The following is a 16740-nucleotide window of genomic DNA, read 5'->3' on the forward strand; positions in this document are numbered from 1 at the left end:
CTGGCCTATTCCTTTGATTGCATTTGTGTGAAATTTACTGTTATGCAATCGTTATGGCTTTGGACAGGTCATAATTGCAAATGAGAATTTGTTTTCAATTGATTTACCTGGTTAAAAGGAAATCTCGAAAGCATATGAAAACAATATTTATACCGAAGCCTTGGATTATGTAGGTTTAATCAACCGGTAGTGTACGTAATAATCAGATGAACCTCTGACAATCAGATAAACTTCGTCAAGTGTATTATTCCTTTACTTCACACGTAGTTATCCCTATCTATCTTCTTATCGATAAGCTACCAGTGGATGTCGTTGTTCACTCCTTTTACGCGCTAGTGTCACTACTCAAGATGACCTCAAGCTCTGCAGACGCTCCAATCGTCCTTCACTTTCTACAGACATTGAGTGCGGCAGACAGAGACAAGGATAGAAGGAGGGAGTGAGAGAGTGTGGGACAGGCACTCAGAGAGTGAAATAGACACAAGCAGAGTGGCGGCTCTTGTATCTAGACGCGTGTAGATATTTTTCTCTCGGATATTCAAGATACAACAAACAAAAACACAACAGCTCGCGCTTGTGTACAGAAAAGGCTCCCGACGGAGAGCAAGCCGGTTGATATTTTAATGACTTTTCTGCAAAGCTGAATTGTCATTCCGAGGTACAGTGTCCTGTGTGGATATTCCTTAACCTCGTAAAGAGATCATTTTCGTGTGTTTAATGTGATGACGTTTAAGGCGAGAGATTCAGCTCCCCAACGAAATTGCGCATGTTGTAAATTTTTGTTTATCTACAGATATTTATGTATAATATTATAATCATGCAAATGTTATTAGATCTATAAGCATGGAGTGGTGTTTTTTCATTTGCTTAAAATTATCATGCTCTACATTTTTTGTACTCTATGGACATACAAAAGTTTATTCTCTATCTCTGTTTTCAGGGAACGGCTCTCGTTTTTCAGGGCAAGAGATACTGAAAAAACAAGGAATACAATGCTAAGGATTTTGGATGCGGTTGTCACTGTTGTGGCTGTATCATTTGTGGTCGAGGGGGTGCTGGGTGGCTACGGGATGAGCATGTTCGCTGCCCAGACCTCTCCCCCAGACCCTTGTTACGACGAGAACGGTAACCCGAGAAGATGTATCCCCGATTTTGTAAACTCTGCTTTCGGAAAAGAAGTGCGCGCTTCGAGCACCTGTGGTAAGACCCCCGGCAGGTTCTGCGTTGTGACTGAGAAGGACGATGAGAGAAATAGAAACTGCCACACTTGCGATGCCTCGGACCCCAAAAAGTATCACCCACCAACATATCTAACGGATCTCAACAACCCCCATAACCTCACATGTTGGCAGTCGGAGAATTACATACAGTACCCCCAAAACGTCACCTTAACACTGTCATTGGGCAAGAAATTCGAAGTAACCTACGTGAGCCTGCAGTTCTGCTCACCTCGACCCGAATCTATGGCTATCTTTAAGTCTATGGATTACGGCAAATCTTGGGTACCGTTCCAGTTTTATTCGACCCAGTGCAGGAAGATGTACAACAAACCTAGTAAGGCCACCATCACTAAACAGAACGAACAAGAGGCGATATGCACCGACTCTCACACTGACATGCATCCTCTGTCCGGCGGGCTCATTGCCTTCAGCACCCTAGACGGCCGACCTTCGGCGCACGACTTCGACAACTCGCCGGTGCTTCAGGACTGGGTGACAGCCACCGATATTAAGGTGACGTTCAGCCGGTTGCACACTTTTGGGGACGAAAACGAGGATGATTCAGAGCTAGCCCGCGACTCTTATTTCTATGCAGTGTCCGACCTGCAAGTAGGTGGTCGATGCAAATGCAATGGCCATGCATCGCGGTGCGTAAAAGACAGGGATGGAAACCTTGTTTGTGAGTGCAAACACAATACTGCGGGGCCGGAGTGCGACAGGTGCAAGCCTTTCCATTACGATCGGCCGTGGCAACGCGCAACGGCCAGGGAGGCCAACGAATGTGTGGGTAAGTCAGACAGTTGTCTCCAGAACTCTTCAGTTCTTTACCTAGTAGTGTGTTTAATCCGTTTGTTCTTCGATTAATGGCTACAAAAAGCCCTACAAGCAAAACAACTTGATATAAATAAATGTATTGGATGACTTGTTTGGCCAGTCATGGGTGATTTGGCTGTTTTTATTTGTTATTGCTGGCCGCTTTATTGCTAAAGTGCGCGATGCGCAATCATCTGTTCAGTTGAAAACGTAGGTCATGATATATTTTTTTCTATGGATGAAACGAAATACCAGTTCTAACATTTTCATAAATAAGAAACTGTGTTTTCGTTATATATAGTAATAATTGCCTATATACGTTTTATCCGTCCTTTTGCTTAATTTAGGTTTCTAACAGCAAAGAGTGAGGTTAAAGCCAGGGCTACGCTTTTGTTCTAGTCCACATCAGACTTGAAAGAAAATGATAGATCCTTCAAAATATATATTGGAATTAATAAATGTTTTTCTATTATTGTTGCTGTTATTGTGATATAATTATCCACTAAATAATAAGAGATTTGGTTGGCATTTTATTTTGTCAATCTTCTAGGCAATAGCCCAAGCGTTCGTTAAAACATGACATCTATTTGGAAATATATCAAAAACGAAGCTCTACTGGCGTTAAAAGGGTCTACCAAAATATATTTTTTTACACGAAATTACGTCGCACACTCATTGCACATAAAAAGCCACATGCACTGAGTTCTCAATTTGAAAACCGTTTAGCCCATTTACGCCGCCATAGTTTAAATAAAGTTTTATTAGAACCACCCACTATAGAAATGCTGCCACATCACAGTGAGTGATCATTCACCGCATTGAAATGTTTTGCAAGGGGCAAACCTATATAGCGTTCAGTTCCAACTTTATCACGTCATAAAGCGATGCACTGTAATTTATTAGAAGAGCATTTAAACAGTCCCACCGCTGCAGTAACTGAACACAGACATCTCTGACCATTTACTTAGAATCTAAAATAAATTAATTTTAATCACTGAAGTTGATGGATTTATCTTCAAGTTATTATATAAAAACAATTAAAAAAACTTCTGTGCCTCAACAACAACGAATTTATTATTATTAATAATATGAAAGTGCTTTTTAAATCAAGTGTATTACCATTTTTGAAATCATGGAAATATTCATTTGTAAATCTTACATAACATAAACACATAAACATAAACATATCAAAATGTAAATCCAGCTATTTACTTAGTGGGCTATTATTAAAAATGTCGATGATAACATTTCAAATGTATTATTTCAATTATTCTGTCCATTGTTACTCATTTTCGTTTAAATATAAATATCATTTTGTGTCTTTAGTAATATCAATAGTGATTCTTTATGAGCAGAAAGTGTGACTCCTTTAATCCTACAAGAATAATTGCAGTTGTTAGATTCATATTTCACTGAACAGGTCACATGTTGACAGCAATCTGTATAGCATTTTTTCCTGTCTGCCACCATGAAGGCTAATAAAAAGCATAGAGGACGTTATCACGTTTGACAAAATGCGGGCACTTGGCTGTAATGTGCCTTTCATTCAGCACAGAGGAGTGTTTCCGACAGGAAGGTTACTTAAACTACCCTAAAGATGGGGATTGTGCCACGCAAGGATGAAAGATAGCCTACAGTTGTTGGCTATGTCCCGGGAGCAGGTGTTTTCAAAATAACATGTATTCAGGCCTATGAGGAGAGAAGAATATGATATTTTATCTGTTGTAAATATTATGGAAGATTGCTCAAATAATATAGGCTTAGCTACGTTTATTGGGTAGCCAAAACAAAAAAGTTGAGATTGATTCGTGATGATTGTTTTTATACCTTTTGATAACACCTTGTTAAATTCCCTGCTGTGTATTGTTTTATGTCTTAGTACTGGAAGCAGTCATCGAACGTACAATATTTAACTGTCTGTGTTACCTCGCATTTACTACAGTTCTCAGACGACAGTGCAATGTGAATAAAAGTAGGCCTGTGTGTGACAATGCTGATATAAAAAAATAGATAAATAATGGTGGATAAACCTTAATTTCCGACTGTAATCCATTCTAGATTGGATTTGCATTTGTACCATAGGCTACTCATTAATACAGGGATTTGAGTCGTGAAGGAAGAGGCTGGGTATCTAACCACACAGGCCTATTCCTTGAATCAGACCGCGTTTACACCCGCAACCCAGTTCAGATATTTTGTTTATTTTGACCGATAACCTAAATTATTTTCACATGCATCTCTTTTCATTAGAGAACCAAAAAATGAAAGAATTGGTTTGCCTGTATAAACGCTGCCGGAGAGCATTATAACAGTTATTCAGACCAACCTGCAGGAACACCAACTGAGTCAAACTCCCCCTGTTTCTGTTTCCATTTCACAATGTGCTGGGGGAAAGTAGCGCTGCATTGTTTGACAGTCATCCATGGCACATGTCCACTGTTTTGACACATAGCAGGTGTTTAAAAGGGTTTTGTTTGCTGGTTTTGTCTATTCCCACAGCTCAGAGTGGTTCTATATGGCAGATAGACAGGCTTGAGTTTTGTGGAAATATGTACGCTGTTACGCGACTGGCTTCAAATGCAGTTTGGAGAAGGTCATCCAGTTGTTTATAAAACTTTAAAATGTAACCACAAAAGAGTGTTCTAAATCTGATATAGGCCTATTGCTAAAAATATCTTGAGTGAAGTTCTTAACCTTACCGGCTCAATTTCTCAGCCTGGTGGTCAAATCTGCGAATTTACGGTGGTTGGCCAACTACGAAAAACACAGAGTGACATGTAAGTAAATTAAGTTGACCAACTATTATTGTGAAAAAGAGTGATTAATGAATACGAATGACTAAGTAATTGTCAGTGGCTCCTTCTGTGAGAAGTAATTGAGGGCCGTGCCTCCCAGCCTGGGTCATCAGGCATGCCATCCACAATAGAAAACCAAACAAGTCTGGTTAGAAAGCACTGTCCCTATAAAGGAAGGTAGAGTAATTGTTCCTTTTTCCCCTGTATACTTGACACTTTATTTTTACTAGGCCAATGTGTGTGTGTGTGTGTATGTGTGTGCATGTTTCACATAGGGCCATAAAGGAGTGTCACTCACTGCATCCATCATGCTGTCAGCAAGCAAAAATAGGCACACACACACACACACACACAGTTATATGAAATGTATATTTAGAGAAGAACTTCCAATATTTATTTGAATGTCTGTAATCCGTTTCAACTGCATCTCTACGCTGCAATCACTGTTCACAATTACAAAAATAACAGCACAGTGCCACACACACACTCATACACACACGAACACACACATACACACACACACACACACACAAACAGACACCCTTTTGCAACACATTCCTCTGGGCTGTTTTTGTTGTGGACCGTCAGACAAGCTGAGAAAATGAGGAGCAGGGTGTGAAGGAGCAAGGGGTACCGGGGTCGCCCCCCTCAGCCCCCCCCCACCCACCTCCCGCTGCTAAAGCAAACACCGCCTTGCCTCTCAAACAGGAAGAAGAATAGTGAGCCTGACACCATGGTTTGAAGATTCTGGGTTGCTGGTGTGTGTGTGTGCGGTGCGGTGTGTGTGTGTGCGTGTGTGTGTGTGGTGCGTGCGTGTGTGGAGCGTGTGTGTGTGTGTGTGTGTGGCAGAGACTGAGAAGTGACATCAGGGCCACCCTGAGATGGTTACAGAAGTACGTGAGTTCCTCGGTCAGACGTGTTGAAATATCAAACGGTTTCTGCTCCGCTTGACAGTCAGTCATTGAAAGGTGGGATTGCACTGAGTCATAACATGTTCTCCGTTACAAAGTTTATCCAGTGTAGAAGTTTGAGTTGATAAGGAGCTTACTTAACTGTGTGGAGCAATACAGAGCAAATGACAGGGAAGCCTCACAGCACTATGAAGCCAGGTGGGCAAAGGAATAGTCTTCAACACCACCAAAGGATTTATGAAAGCGTGTATTTAAATAGGCTCTGAAGAACTAATGGCTGACAATGACAACTAAGTGCAGCATACAGTCCTAGCAGTTAGTTGGTTGGGATCTTTTTTCCAAATGATCACAATTGTTTAAGGTCTGCATGACTGTGTAGTCTGGTCTGAGTGATCTGAGCACATGAAATGAAAAATGCATTGAAACACGTTTGACGTCTTCCCTCCTTGAAGTGCACTTTGCTGATTAGTCCGTCCGAGTCTTAAAGGACCTTCATGCACTCCTGAGTGAGAGTCCAGGTCCATTTGAGATATTGATTCTCTTTGGGCCACAAGGGAGATCGTCTTACTAATCTAATGCAATGACTTGAGGGGATGGAGGCATGGCGGGGAAGGAATCGTGAGGCCAGTGTCAATTCAGGTGCGATCACGGCTGAATCCCAACTTGGTGCTGGTCGTCTGTATAGGATGTCCTGACGTTGCCCTCATCTGGGTTTGCAAAAGATGCTCAACTGTCTCTAAAGGAGCTGTTTGTCTCAGTTCAATGGCCAGGCTCCTTTCCCCTAGCTTAAGAGCTCTCTAACAAGTTGCAGTGAAACCAAAGAGAAAACACGATATAGGCCCATGCAATCACTTTGATTTGACAAAGTATTTCAGTCCACAGCAAATCACAAGCCGTCTCACCACATTTTCCGCCCGCGTTTGGTCTGTTTTACCAGATCAAGATTCCACAGCTTCAACGTGTCAGGAGAGAAGTGCCTTGAATAATTCAGGAGGGAACCGAAAGACGGCTTGGAGGCGTGTAGTATGACAGGGCCGACGCCGCATCGCAGAAATAAAGCCGGAGTTAGATTGAGGGAGACCGCCGTACAGTAGAAAAGAATTAGCGACGTGGAGGGAGAGGCAGAGATGGAAAAACAGAGAGATAGAGTACGAGATGGAGAGAGAGAGTGAAAAAAAATGGAGAGATTGAAAGATAAAGGAACAGGAGAGGCTATCATTTCCAGGAGACATGTCCCTGGGTTGTGTCGGTCTGTGAGAACCATTAGACTGCCTCTGTTCATAGAGGGAGTGGAAGGAGGGGGGGGGCGGGGGTGCTGTAGAACTGTGTTGGCACAGAGATAGCATATCAGTGACTTGGCACAGACATTTACTCGGGCCCCGTCCAAATCTCCATAGATCTCCTCGCTCGAGAAAGCACAGTTAGGCTAGTAGACGTCTTCACTCCTACGGGCCTCGAACGGCCACATCGCGTGGGATATTTGAGCGGACCTGTCGGCTGCCTCGCCTGGTTACATCAAATAAATGAGCGACCAGGGTGTTACCCCCCCCCCCCCCCTCCAGAATGCTCCTAGGTTGTTGCCCTGAAACGGTCGGCCGGACAGGCAAAGGCGGCTGTGGTTCAGGGTCGACGTTGAGACTTGCGCTTAATTGCGCTTAAATGCTTTAACCACTTGTTTAGAGGAAGCGGCGTGTTGCTGTTGTCTTTTCTGATTTTCCCCAAGGTCCACTGACAGAATCAACAAAGGCACGCTGTGTCAGTCAGGAGTAATTAAAGGTTTTCACCTGAAATAGCTTTTTAGTATTTTCGGGTAGTGAGTGGGGAACAACTATTTAAGATGAGCAATTTTGGGAAGTTGTCAAGACAATGTATGAATGGCTTGTATTTACATTTACACGGCAGCTTGCAGATAAGATAGAATTAAACAACAAAGCAACACTGCAGCAAAATGTGTACTGTATTTTGTTTGGCCTCCAGGCCTTTATATAGTTTTCCACTACAACTGACTAAAAGGGTACAGAATCTCACCCTGTCGGCACATGACCTTAGCTGTTCCGTGCATGGCCATGAACCTTCTTCCCCTCACAAACACACAGTGCCCACGTTCAAGGTGAACAGCAGAAATGCTGAATAGACAGCTCTTGGGAATAGATTTACACGGTTGTTGTTCCAGCGATGTGATCCGGGGGCTGGAGGACCGAACTGTGGTCTGGTTAATGTTTGAGCTACCACCAAAGAACCGCCGTCCTTTATGAACTGTCATCGATCCGTCTTCAAAGGGCTACCGCCGCATTGTCAACAATGCCTACCGCCCTGACACCCATTGCCCTGGCCCAGCAAACAAAAGAAGTGAGAAGCAGAGGTGAGAAAAAAGTGACAGAGTAGTTTGCACTTTGCACCTTACTGGAAAGCTCGATCCTCTCCCTTCGTAACCATCCCGGGCATCATCTTGGCTTCAGACCGACGAATAGCCTCCCTCATGCAACGACAAGCTCCTTAACTTTTAAAGCACTACCAAACCAGCCACGCCTCAGTTATTTAATCCGTTTGATAAAGATGCTTTACACACACACCGGTCTGAAACAAACGTCCAGACCCAGCGTTTAAAACGTAGAGGCGCATGGTACGACTTCAACCGCGCCTTTAACTGGGGACTCACCGAAACCAGCTGCATTAGTAGAACACCACCCTAACCGATAAGGAACGCGCCAAACCTTGTGCCCGGTGTTAAGACACAGGTCTCTTAAAAGACTCAGACCACCAGCCTGCATCTGTGCCGAACAAGGGCCAAAGAGGATTCTGTTGCGTTCGACGGCAGAAGCAGGTTGAAAGGAGGGTGGCCGGTCCTGTTTCCAGCGGGACGTCCAGATCCGTGGCAGCGGGCCGCAGCTAATTTAACGGCGACGGTCGCGGGCCAGGCCCCGGGGCTGCAGGACCGGCCCATCTGTAAGTCGTTTGGGCCTGGAAGTGCACCGCCGCCCCCTCCTCCTCTGCTACTCCTCCACGTGACCGGCGGGAGAGCGTGTTGAAATATCCCTGGCTCTCCATGTCAAAACACAGACGCTAGGGTGGCCTGCCGCTGGATACAACCGGAGGGAACGTATGTGCGCGTGTGTCAGAGGGGGAGAGTGGGCACCCCCCTCCGCTACGGTGGGAGGGGGCGAGGAGTGATTGAGCGTCCCTTTCGATAAACCTTCCGTTCAGTTTAATTAATTCCGGGGTCAGTGACAGGCCCCAGGATCAGTCCCAGATGAGCAACAGCAATCCATCAGTCTGTGCGATATTGATCTCATGACAATGGTCTGTCAGAGCGGCGCGTGAACGAGTTGAACTGAGGCTTGACGCCGTGAAGATGACGGTTCCTTCGAATATTTGAGGAGTCGTACGGCACAATTCCGCATGGGACACATTCACAGCTGTCCAGGACTGGCATGTTGGTCCTTGAATGGGTCTTGGTAATAAAAATACCACCAAGAACAGGGTCATCCACCCCCCCCCCCAGCAAGGTTAGCCTCTGACATAGAACCTGTTGTGTTGGATCTCTTTTCTTTCTCGGTCTCTCTCTTGTCTCTGTGTCTCCCACCGTCTCTCTCTGTTTCTCTTTTTGACAAGAAGATGAGAAATGATCTGCGTTTAGAGTTGACACGTCAAAATGTCTGGTTAATGTCCAAGGAAGACTGAGATCGCTCACTAGAGAAACCTAGTGAAATGAACACATGAAAAGTAATATCCTATTGTTATCTTAAGCAGCTGAAGATCCCAAAGTGATTATAGTCTAATACAGCCAGACGTCATTTAAAGAATTCAAAATGCAATTTTCTCTTTGACAAACTGCCAGCTTTGCCTGATAATATAGTGTGACAGGGTATTTGGGGAATGGAAGATTGCTTAACTTATGTTAAAAACAAATGTTTTAGAATTTTCCTGAACATAAAACAAGCATATGTTTCAAGCATATGTTTTATGTGCACCTTATCTAATTGTTTTGACAAATGTATTTTGTATTTAGTTTTGCCATATATATGAATGGACAAAAACAAAAAAAGATATTCCAACATATTGAATTCCCCCTGGTTGCATAAGGTATACACACTTCATTTAGAAACACATTGTTCCCGACAGATTCCACAACCATGACAACGCTCGCATCACAATGCTGACCGATCTGTGTTTTGTTTGATTGACAGGAGACACAAAAAAACATTGAGGTTTTATAGGAATGCCATGCTCCTGCATTTATGGGCTTTTTGTTTCATTTAACTGGTTAGGTTTTAGCACATAATGCATTACAGACACGCCACTAACTTTGTGTGTGTGCTTTCATGAGTGCCTTTTCCCTCATTGTCTCTGCCAGAAAAGCCCGACCTTAACCCTGTTCAGAGAGGCAGTTTGGTGGGAAGTGATGTTGTTTGTTAAAAACGAAGCCATATTGTTGTGCAGGAGGATAATATTGCATTACTCTTTGGCTCTGTGTTTGCCTCCACTGGCTGGTTGAAGTCCATCCATGATCACTGGTCTAACATCGCTGGTCCATCGCTGTGATGTCATCACCTTGCAGCCTCCAAAGTGTGTTGGCGCCTGTCTGCACAACACACATGTTCCCCTTTGATCGCGAGAGTGCGTTAAAAAGCCACTGTTTCAGTGAAGCAGATCCCATGCTTTTCTAATCAGAACTCTCACAACAGCTGTAGGTAATTGGGTCGGATGATGATGTGAATTCAGTGTTAACCAACCGGCATGGAATGTGAGACCTTCCCTTCTGATTTCTCCTGTTCCTTTGTCTCTCATTATCAGCGTAACGGTGCTGAGTGACTCAACATGCTCTGGGAGTTGCAGCATGTCGGTGTTCCTCAGCCTGTCGATCAGTGTCTGTGGCCACCTTGCGGATCTCCCCTCAGCGTCGTCCTCCTTTGGCGCTCAGCACAAAACGCCCTTGACAGACAGCCGCGTTCAGCTGTTTGCGTCCTTCTTGTCAATACCATGTCTCACTCGTTTAGTCCGCCAACAGATGTTTACAAAACAGAGACAGGCGACGTCATTTCCCCTCCGGGGGGCCAGTTCAGCTAATGAATTAATTGAGAGGCGTTGTGTCAGGAGCGGAAAGCTACGTGTCCCAGGGTGGGGCTGTGTTTTTGGAGCTGCGTATTTTTTTTTTTTATTGTGGAGAGATGGAGGGATGAGAGAGAAGGCTGGAGGGTGAAGGGGTGTGGAGTGATGAGAGAGGGAATGTGACGGGGGTAGAGGGCGAGGGAGGCTGCTTCAGTGCAGAGCTGTGGACGGAGGAATGAAGGGAGGTGTAATGGAAAGGTCGGGTGGTTCGGTCGACCGGCCAGCGTACAATCAGCGAGCAGTTAAAGTCAGGAGCAGACAACATGGGTGAGTTATTCACACATTCTAAGGCACTAACGATTCAGTCCTCAGTAACATGACTCCCGTTTGAATAGAAATGCCACTGAAAAGAGACTCACTTTGTACGACCAAACGATACATTACATGCTCTTTACTTTGAACTGAATAAATTGCTAAAATATTACGGATTATACAGGCTATCACAACTGTGACTTGAATTATGAATGAATCCTAGGCTGTTTTAAACAAGTCGCCTTGGTTCCTTGTACCAGGTTGTCTAAACAGTGGCGTTGCTCTACTGTGAGCCCCTGTGAGCTATAGGGCAAAGAGACCCAAAGCAAGTGCTAGATAACAGGCATCTCCAGGAAGCTGGCAGACCAACCAACAGACACCCCAGGCCCTAAGCCTGGCCAGAGAAAACAATACACAGACATTTTCCATTCAGCGTTCCAGTATGAAGTGTGTGGAATGGATAGGCTGTCTGGTTTTGCCTATTTTCAATTAGCTTTCACCAATGGTGTTGAAAGTCAAGGCCTGGGAACGGCAATAGGCTCTCCAAAAACTATCTTTTTCTTGTTAAGGGATTTTGGTTTAAAAAGAGCTGTTGTACGGGACAATAAAGGATTCCGTTTATTTATTAGTTCTCAAGAAAGATTGAAATATAACGAATTAGTAAAAAAATATGAAATATAATTTTTTTTATATTTGTGGTCGAGTCCCACAGAAATTCTCACATAATATAATCAAGTCCATGCTGGATGTCTGAATATTTGTGCGCACCGACCATTCCCAAACCCACTGGGTATATTTGCAGCATACGCTGTGTTTAAAAACCACTTCATCTCCACTATCAGATACCCCTGTTATCATTCCCATGCATTGCCTTAACTGTGAAGTCATCAGGGCTTCTCCCTGTATGGCAGCGTACCCCTGTACAGCCGTCTCTGATTGGTCACGGTAATAGCACAGGGCTGAGTTGACTAGCCTGTTAAAGTGTCACTGAACTGTCAGAGATCATAAAGAGAGCAGTAAACAGAGCAGAAAAACAGAGGGGGGATAGTGTCTGTGTGTGATGGACTCAAGCGGTGTGTGACCTGTGTGTGTGTGTCTGTGTTCGCGGCATAGCAGCTCCTGCGGGGTGTGTGTGTGTGACTGGCTCCTGATGCCAGGGATCAGGGCACTGCTGTGGAGCATCACAGCTGATGACCTCAGCTACGCTGTGTGGCGGTTACCGGGCGGTTACCGGGCAATTGGCATGTTTTGGGAGCCAAGGCAAATATACAATATGGGGAGGGAGAGAGACCGGGGGTTTGAGGAAGAGAGAGGGAAAAAAAGAGAGAGACGAAAGCAAGTAAGATTGGGAAGAGAGAGAGGGGACGAGAAAAGAGAAAGCAAGAGTGGGGAAGAGCAAGTGAAAAATACAGGTGGGGGGGGGGTATTAAACCTGTGCTGGTCAGTTAATTTAGTATGCTATGGTGCTTCTGTGTGTGAGAGTATATGATATAAGGCAATATTTTGTCTTCACATTCCAACTGTATCTGTTTGTTCTAGCAAAAAGGCAATGCGCTGAGCACAAACAAGCACCGAAGCCTGTATCCCCTTAGCAGCACCACCCCACCCAAGTCTGTGAGCGTTTCAGCAAGCGACTCGACGAGGCCGAGGGAGCATTGAGCTGCCACAGGGGCCGTAGCAACGCAGACACGTGCGTGGGCGCCTGGAGGAGCGCGGCCCAAGGTGAGGCGGCCGACGTGGATGCTCCGTTGACCCGACTCGAGTCCCACCGCTCGACGACCGGACAAGCCCACCGGGCCCGCGGAGAGGGGCCGGATCAATCGGCAGCGTCACACAGACTTGTTTGGGATTAACGTGTGCGTGACCTTACTCTGCACTGCCCTCTGTAGGGGGAGACGGCACCCTGTCGTTTGTGGGAAGCCTGAGTTCAGTGTGTTTCTGATGCTGTTGTGCTGGTGAACTCTGATGTCTAGTTAGGGCAGCCTTCTTAGTGGCACCGCATCATTATGCCAGCTGAGGTCCAAGACCCAGGCGATCTGGTTCTGCCTCTGCTGTGAACACGGGCGCCTGTCAATTCCGTCCTTTAAAAAAAACAGTACCTGGTACAACCAGTGGACTTTTTAAGTCCTCTGGTAGATGGAACTATGTAGCCGGGCCATAATGATTTCGGATCCTCGTTCATCTGTTTCAACCTCGCAAGGGAGTCAGGATGTCCACAACATCACAAGTACATGTGTCTCCAGCGAGGATAGCTTGGAGACAGGCAGTTTGGGAAGCTATTGCTAATCTATTTGAAAATCCAATTTGGTAGACTGACTTACATTTTTTTTCTTTTTTTACTTCAAATACTGAAATACATAGCACTCATTCTTTTGGTTATTGCAGATACTGAAATGCAATCATCTGATGTCCGAGCAGAACGTCTCCCTGTGGTCATTGTAGGACAGTTATGGATGGAGGTGATTGATCTGTCCCACTACATTGTCTTTGTCTTTCCCACATACATCAGGAACAGAGGGACTGGACGGACGGTGGGTGGCCACAAGCAAAGCAGCCTGGGATTGTTTCCCTGTCGCCATGGAGGCAGGTCACAAAGAGCACTGTGTGTGTGTGTGTGTGTGTGTGTGTGTGTGTGTTTAAGCTGCAGAGGTCTCAGGGTCAGGTTGTGATTGGATTAAAGATAATAAGTGCACATGGTTGTCAGAATTCCAATTTCCAACCTTGTTTTCTGAAACATTGCTTGTCTATTTTTCCATTTTCTGTGGACAATAAAGCTGGTATTGTACAGGTGAACGTGGGGTGGGATTGACCCCAATCATTGGAGTTCCCTTTAGCAGGGAGTGTGCAAGTGTGTGTCTGTGTGTGTGTGTGTGTGTGTGAGAGAGAGAGAGAGAGAGAGACATAAAGGGATAGTGGGAGAATAAACCAGTATGTATGTATGTGTGTTTGTTGATGTGTGTGTGTGTTTGCAGGAGTGTTTGTGGGTATGTGAGGTGGAATGCGTACAGCTAGGGAAGGCTCTTAGGGGACCGTTTGCGAGGTCATCTCAATTTGCCAGGGGTGATCCATGGGTTAATCCATCATCCATTAGGTCTCACAGATAAGACCGATGAGAGGGGGGAGATCTCATCCCACACACACACACACACACACACACACACACACACATAAACACACATCAACACGACCAATGAGAAGGAGGAGATTTCATCCCACACACACACACGCACACGTATTCACACACACATACGCACACACACACACACACCTAAACAGACACACACCAGTGTTAGAACTTTTTTGTAGAAATAAATAGTGTGAAATGGAAGAAAGAGAGAACTTGGTTTCACAACTAGAGAAAGAGATAGAAAGATAGATACATGGATAGGTAAATCGAAAGAAAGACAGACACGTCATTTATTACATCTATCTTTTTTGACAATGTTAACAAACGCGTCCTATGCCCTCTAAATTGAAACTGAATTGAGGGAGAAAGAGAGAGACAGACTCAGCAGAAAGATGGAGAGGCACAGAGAGAGCCAGTCAGAATACACTTGAAGTCGCTGGCAGAAGCAGTCAGTAAGAACACACTTGAAGTCGCTGGCAGAAAATGTCAGTAAGAACAAGCTTGAAGCCGATGGTGGCTTCCCTTCCCCATTAACCCCTTCCCTCTCTTTTTGTTTCCTCTGGGACAATGGGGCCAATTAATTAGCCTTGGTTTCCAGCCGGGAAGGAGAGAGGAGGGTAGTGAACCCCTGCTTATTCAGTCCTGATGGTCCATTATGGGCCCTTTACACACAGAGCTGCTGGGCTCTTGACTCAGCAAGCTACCGTTAAGTCCTTTAAATAGCCTCCTCTGCTCACATCTTCACTGAACGGGGGTCTGGGAGAATCTTTCACTGCGTGATGAAGAGGTGTGTATGTGTTTGTCTGTGTGTGCGTGTGTGTCTGTTAGTACATGTGTGCGGGAAAACAAGCATATATGCGATGTGAGTTCCTCCCGCGCGTGCACGTGGACTAGTTAACAGCTGCGTGCGTTGCTCCTAGCCCTCCCATCCACGTCTGAATAAGTCCCCGCATGGGTACCTCACCGCTTCTAATAACAAAAGCCTTATCTAGCGCTGGAACATGACAAAGCAAATAAACGGGCCCTAATTATGAGAACGATAAGGAAATGGAGTCATTACTGCTAATATTAGTGTTATGAGATGATACCTAGTCGGGAGCCTCAGCGCGGTCCCAGGGTGCCTGGTGGAAATTAATTTCTAATTGGGGCCCCTGGAGAAGAATTGGTTATTTTCTTAGCGCTGTGGACCTGGAAACTGGGGATGGAAAAATACAAAAAAGACACATAGGATAGAAAGGGAGCGAGACACTTGGGCCCGGATTCAAACTTGGAACCAGCACAGATTGATGACCAAAGCACTGCGGAGACACCATTTCCCAAGCATTCGCATGGATCTTGTATGATCTGAAAGCTAAGTTGTCACACAGTCTTGTCAGTGGGCATCCATGGTCTTTATTTTGTGTTTGGTTCCTTAGTCTCAGTCACATCTGTACCCATTAGATGTACCATATGGCATTTCCACACTACCAGAGTTTCACTGGGTTAAAAAAAAAAAAGAAAAGAGGAAAAAGCAGAAACCGCCCACTTATCATTGCATTTTGAATCCTTTGCATGGCTCAGTGTGTAGGCCACATACAAGGTCAAGTCAAAGGATGCTTTTGATCTCTTATATAAACAGACATTCGCAACAGAAACTAATTTCCTTGCTGAAATAAATTGCTAGATTGGTTTTCATGTGCTGTGATCATCATTTCTACTTCATGTGCATTCAGCGAAGGAAAATGAACGTCTTCATTATTATAGTAACAACAACAATATAATTCTCTAAATTGTCTAAAGTAGCAGATATAGGAAGAAAACCCTCCCTACTTTCATTCTCCAACATCCTTGGGTTTTTGGGAATGTTTCCCAGTTGTTCTTGCAAGGGCTCCACATATTTTCTTGTGAAGACTGCCAGGAGGACAGGCCGCTGGCCGGAGATGAAAGCCTGGGTCGGGATGAGGGATGATCGATAAGAGCTCCTGTCTCCTCTCGTCTCTAAGGGGAGAGAGGGATGGAGGAAGAAAGGGATTGAGAGGGAGATGTATTCAGGGGGATATGGGTGGATGGAGGGACTGAGGGGGAGATGGATGGATGGACTGGGGGGGAGATGGATGGAGGGACTGAGGGGGAGATGGATGGAGGGATGGAGGGATTGAGGGGGAGATGGATGGAGGGACTGAGGGGGAGATGGATGGAGGGACTGAGGGGGAGATGGATGGAGGGACTGAGGGGGAGATGGATGGATGGACTGAGGGGGAGATGGATGGAGGGACTGAGGGGGAGATGGATGGAGGGACTGAGGGGGAGATGGATGGATGGAGGGATTGAGGGGGAAATGGATGGATGGACTGGGGGGGAGATGGATGGAGGGATTGAGGGGGAGATGGATGGAGGGATTGAGAGATGGAGGGAGGGATGGATGGAGGGTGGTGGTGGTGGTGCTGGGTGGGTGGCTCCCTTCCAGGCCAGCAGTCGTGTGCTGCTGCAACAGTAGCAACCCAGACCCACACCATGAACTGGACAGTCCAAGG

General features: G+C 45.4%; 1 protein-coding gene across 2 annotated transcripts in view; it reads left to right on the forward strand.

Annotated features, from left to right (window-relative positions):
- The first annotated feature begins 407 nt into the window (after positions 1-407).
- The window catches only part of ntn1a (netrin 1a), a 59230-nt gene continuing 42897 nt past the window's right edge, over positions 408-16740 (forward strand). For both annotated transcript variants that reach the window (XM_010872988.3, XM_010872989.3), the window contains exons 1-2: positions 408-658; positions 941-2007. In XM_010872988.3, the coding sequence (XP_010871290.1) occupies positions 993-2007 (1015 nt within the window). In that variant the 5' untranslated portion in view covers positions 408-658; positions 941-992. The remainder of the gene's footprint in view (positions 659-940; positions 2008-16740) is intronic.

Source organism: Esox lucius, chromosome 9 (assembly GCF_011004845.1).
Source record: "Esox lucius isolate fEsoLuc1 chromosome 9, fEsoLuc1.pri, whole genome shotgun sequence".
Taxonomy (NCBI): domain Eukaryota; kingdom Metazoa; phylum Chordata; class Actinopteri; order Esociformes; family Esocidae; genus Esox; species Esox lucius.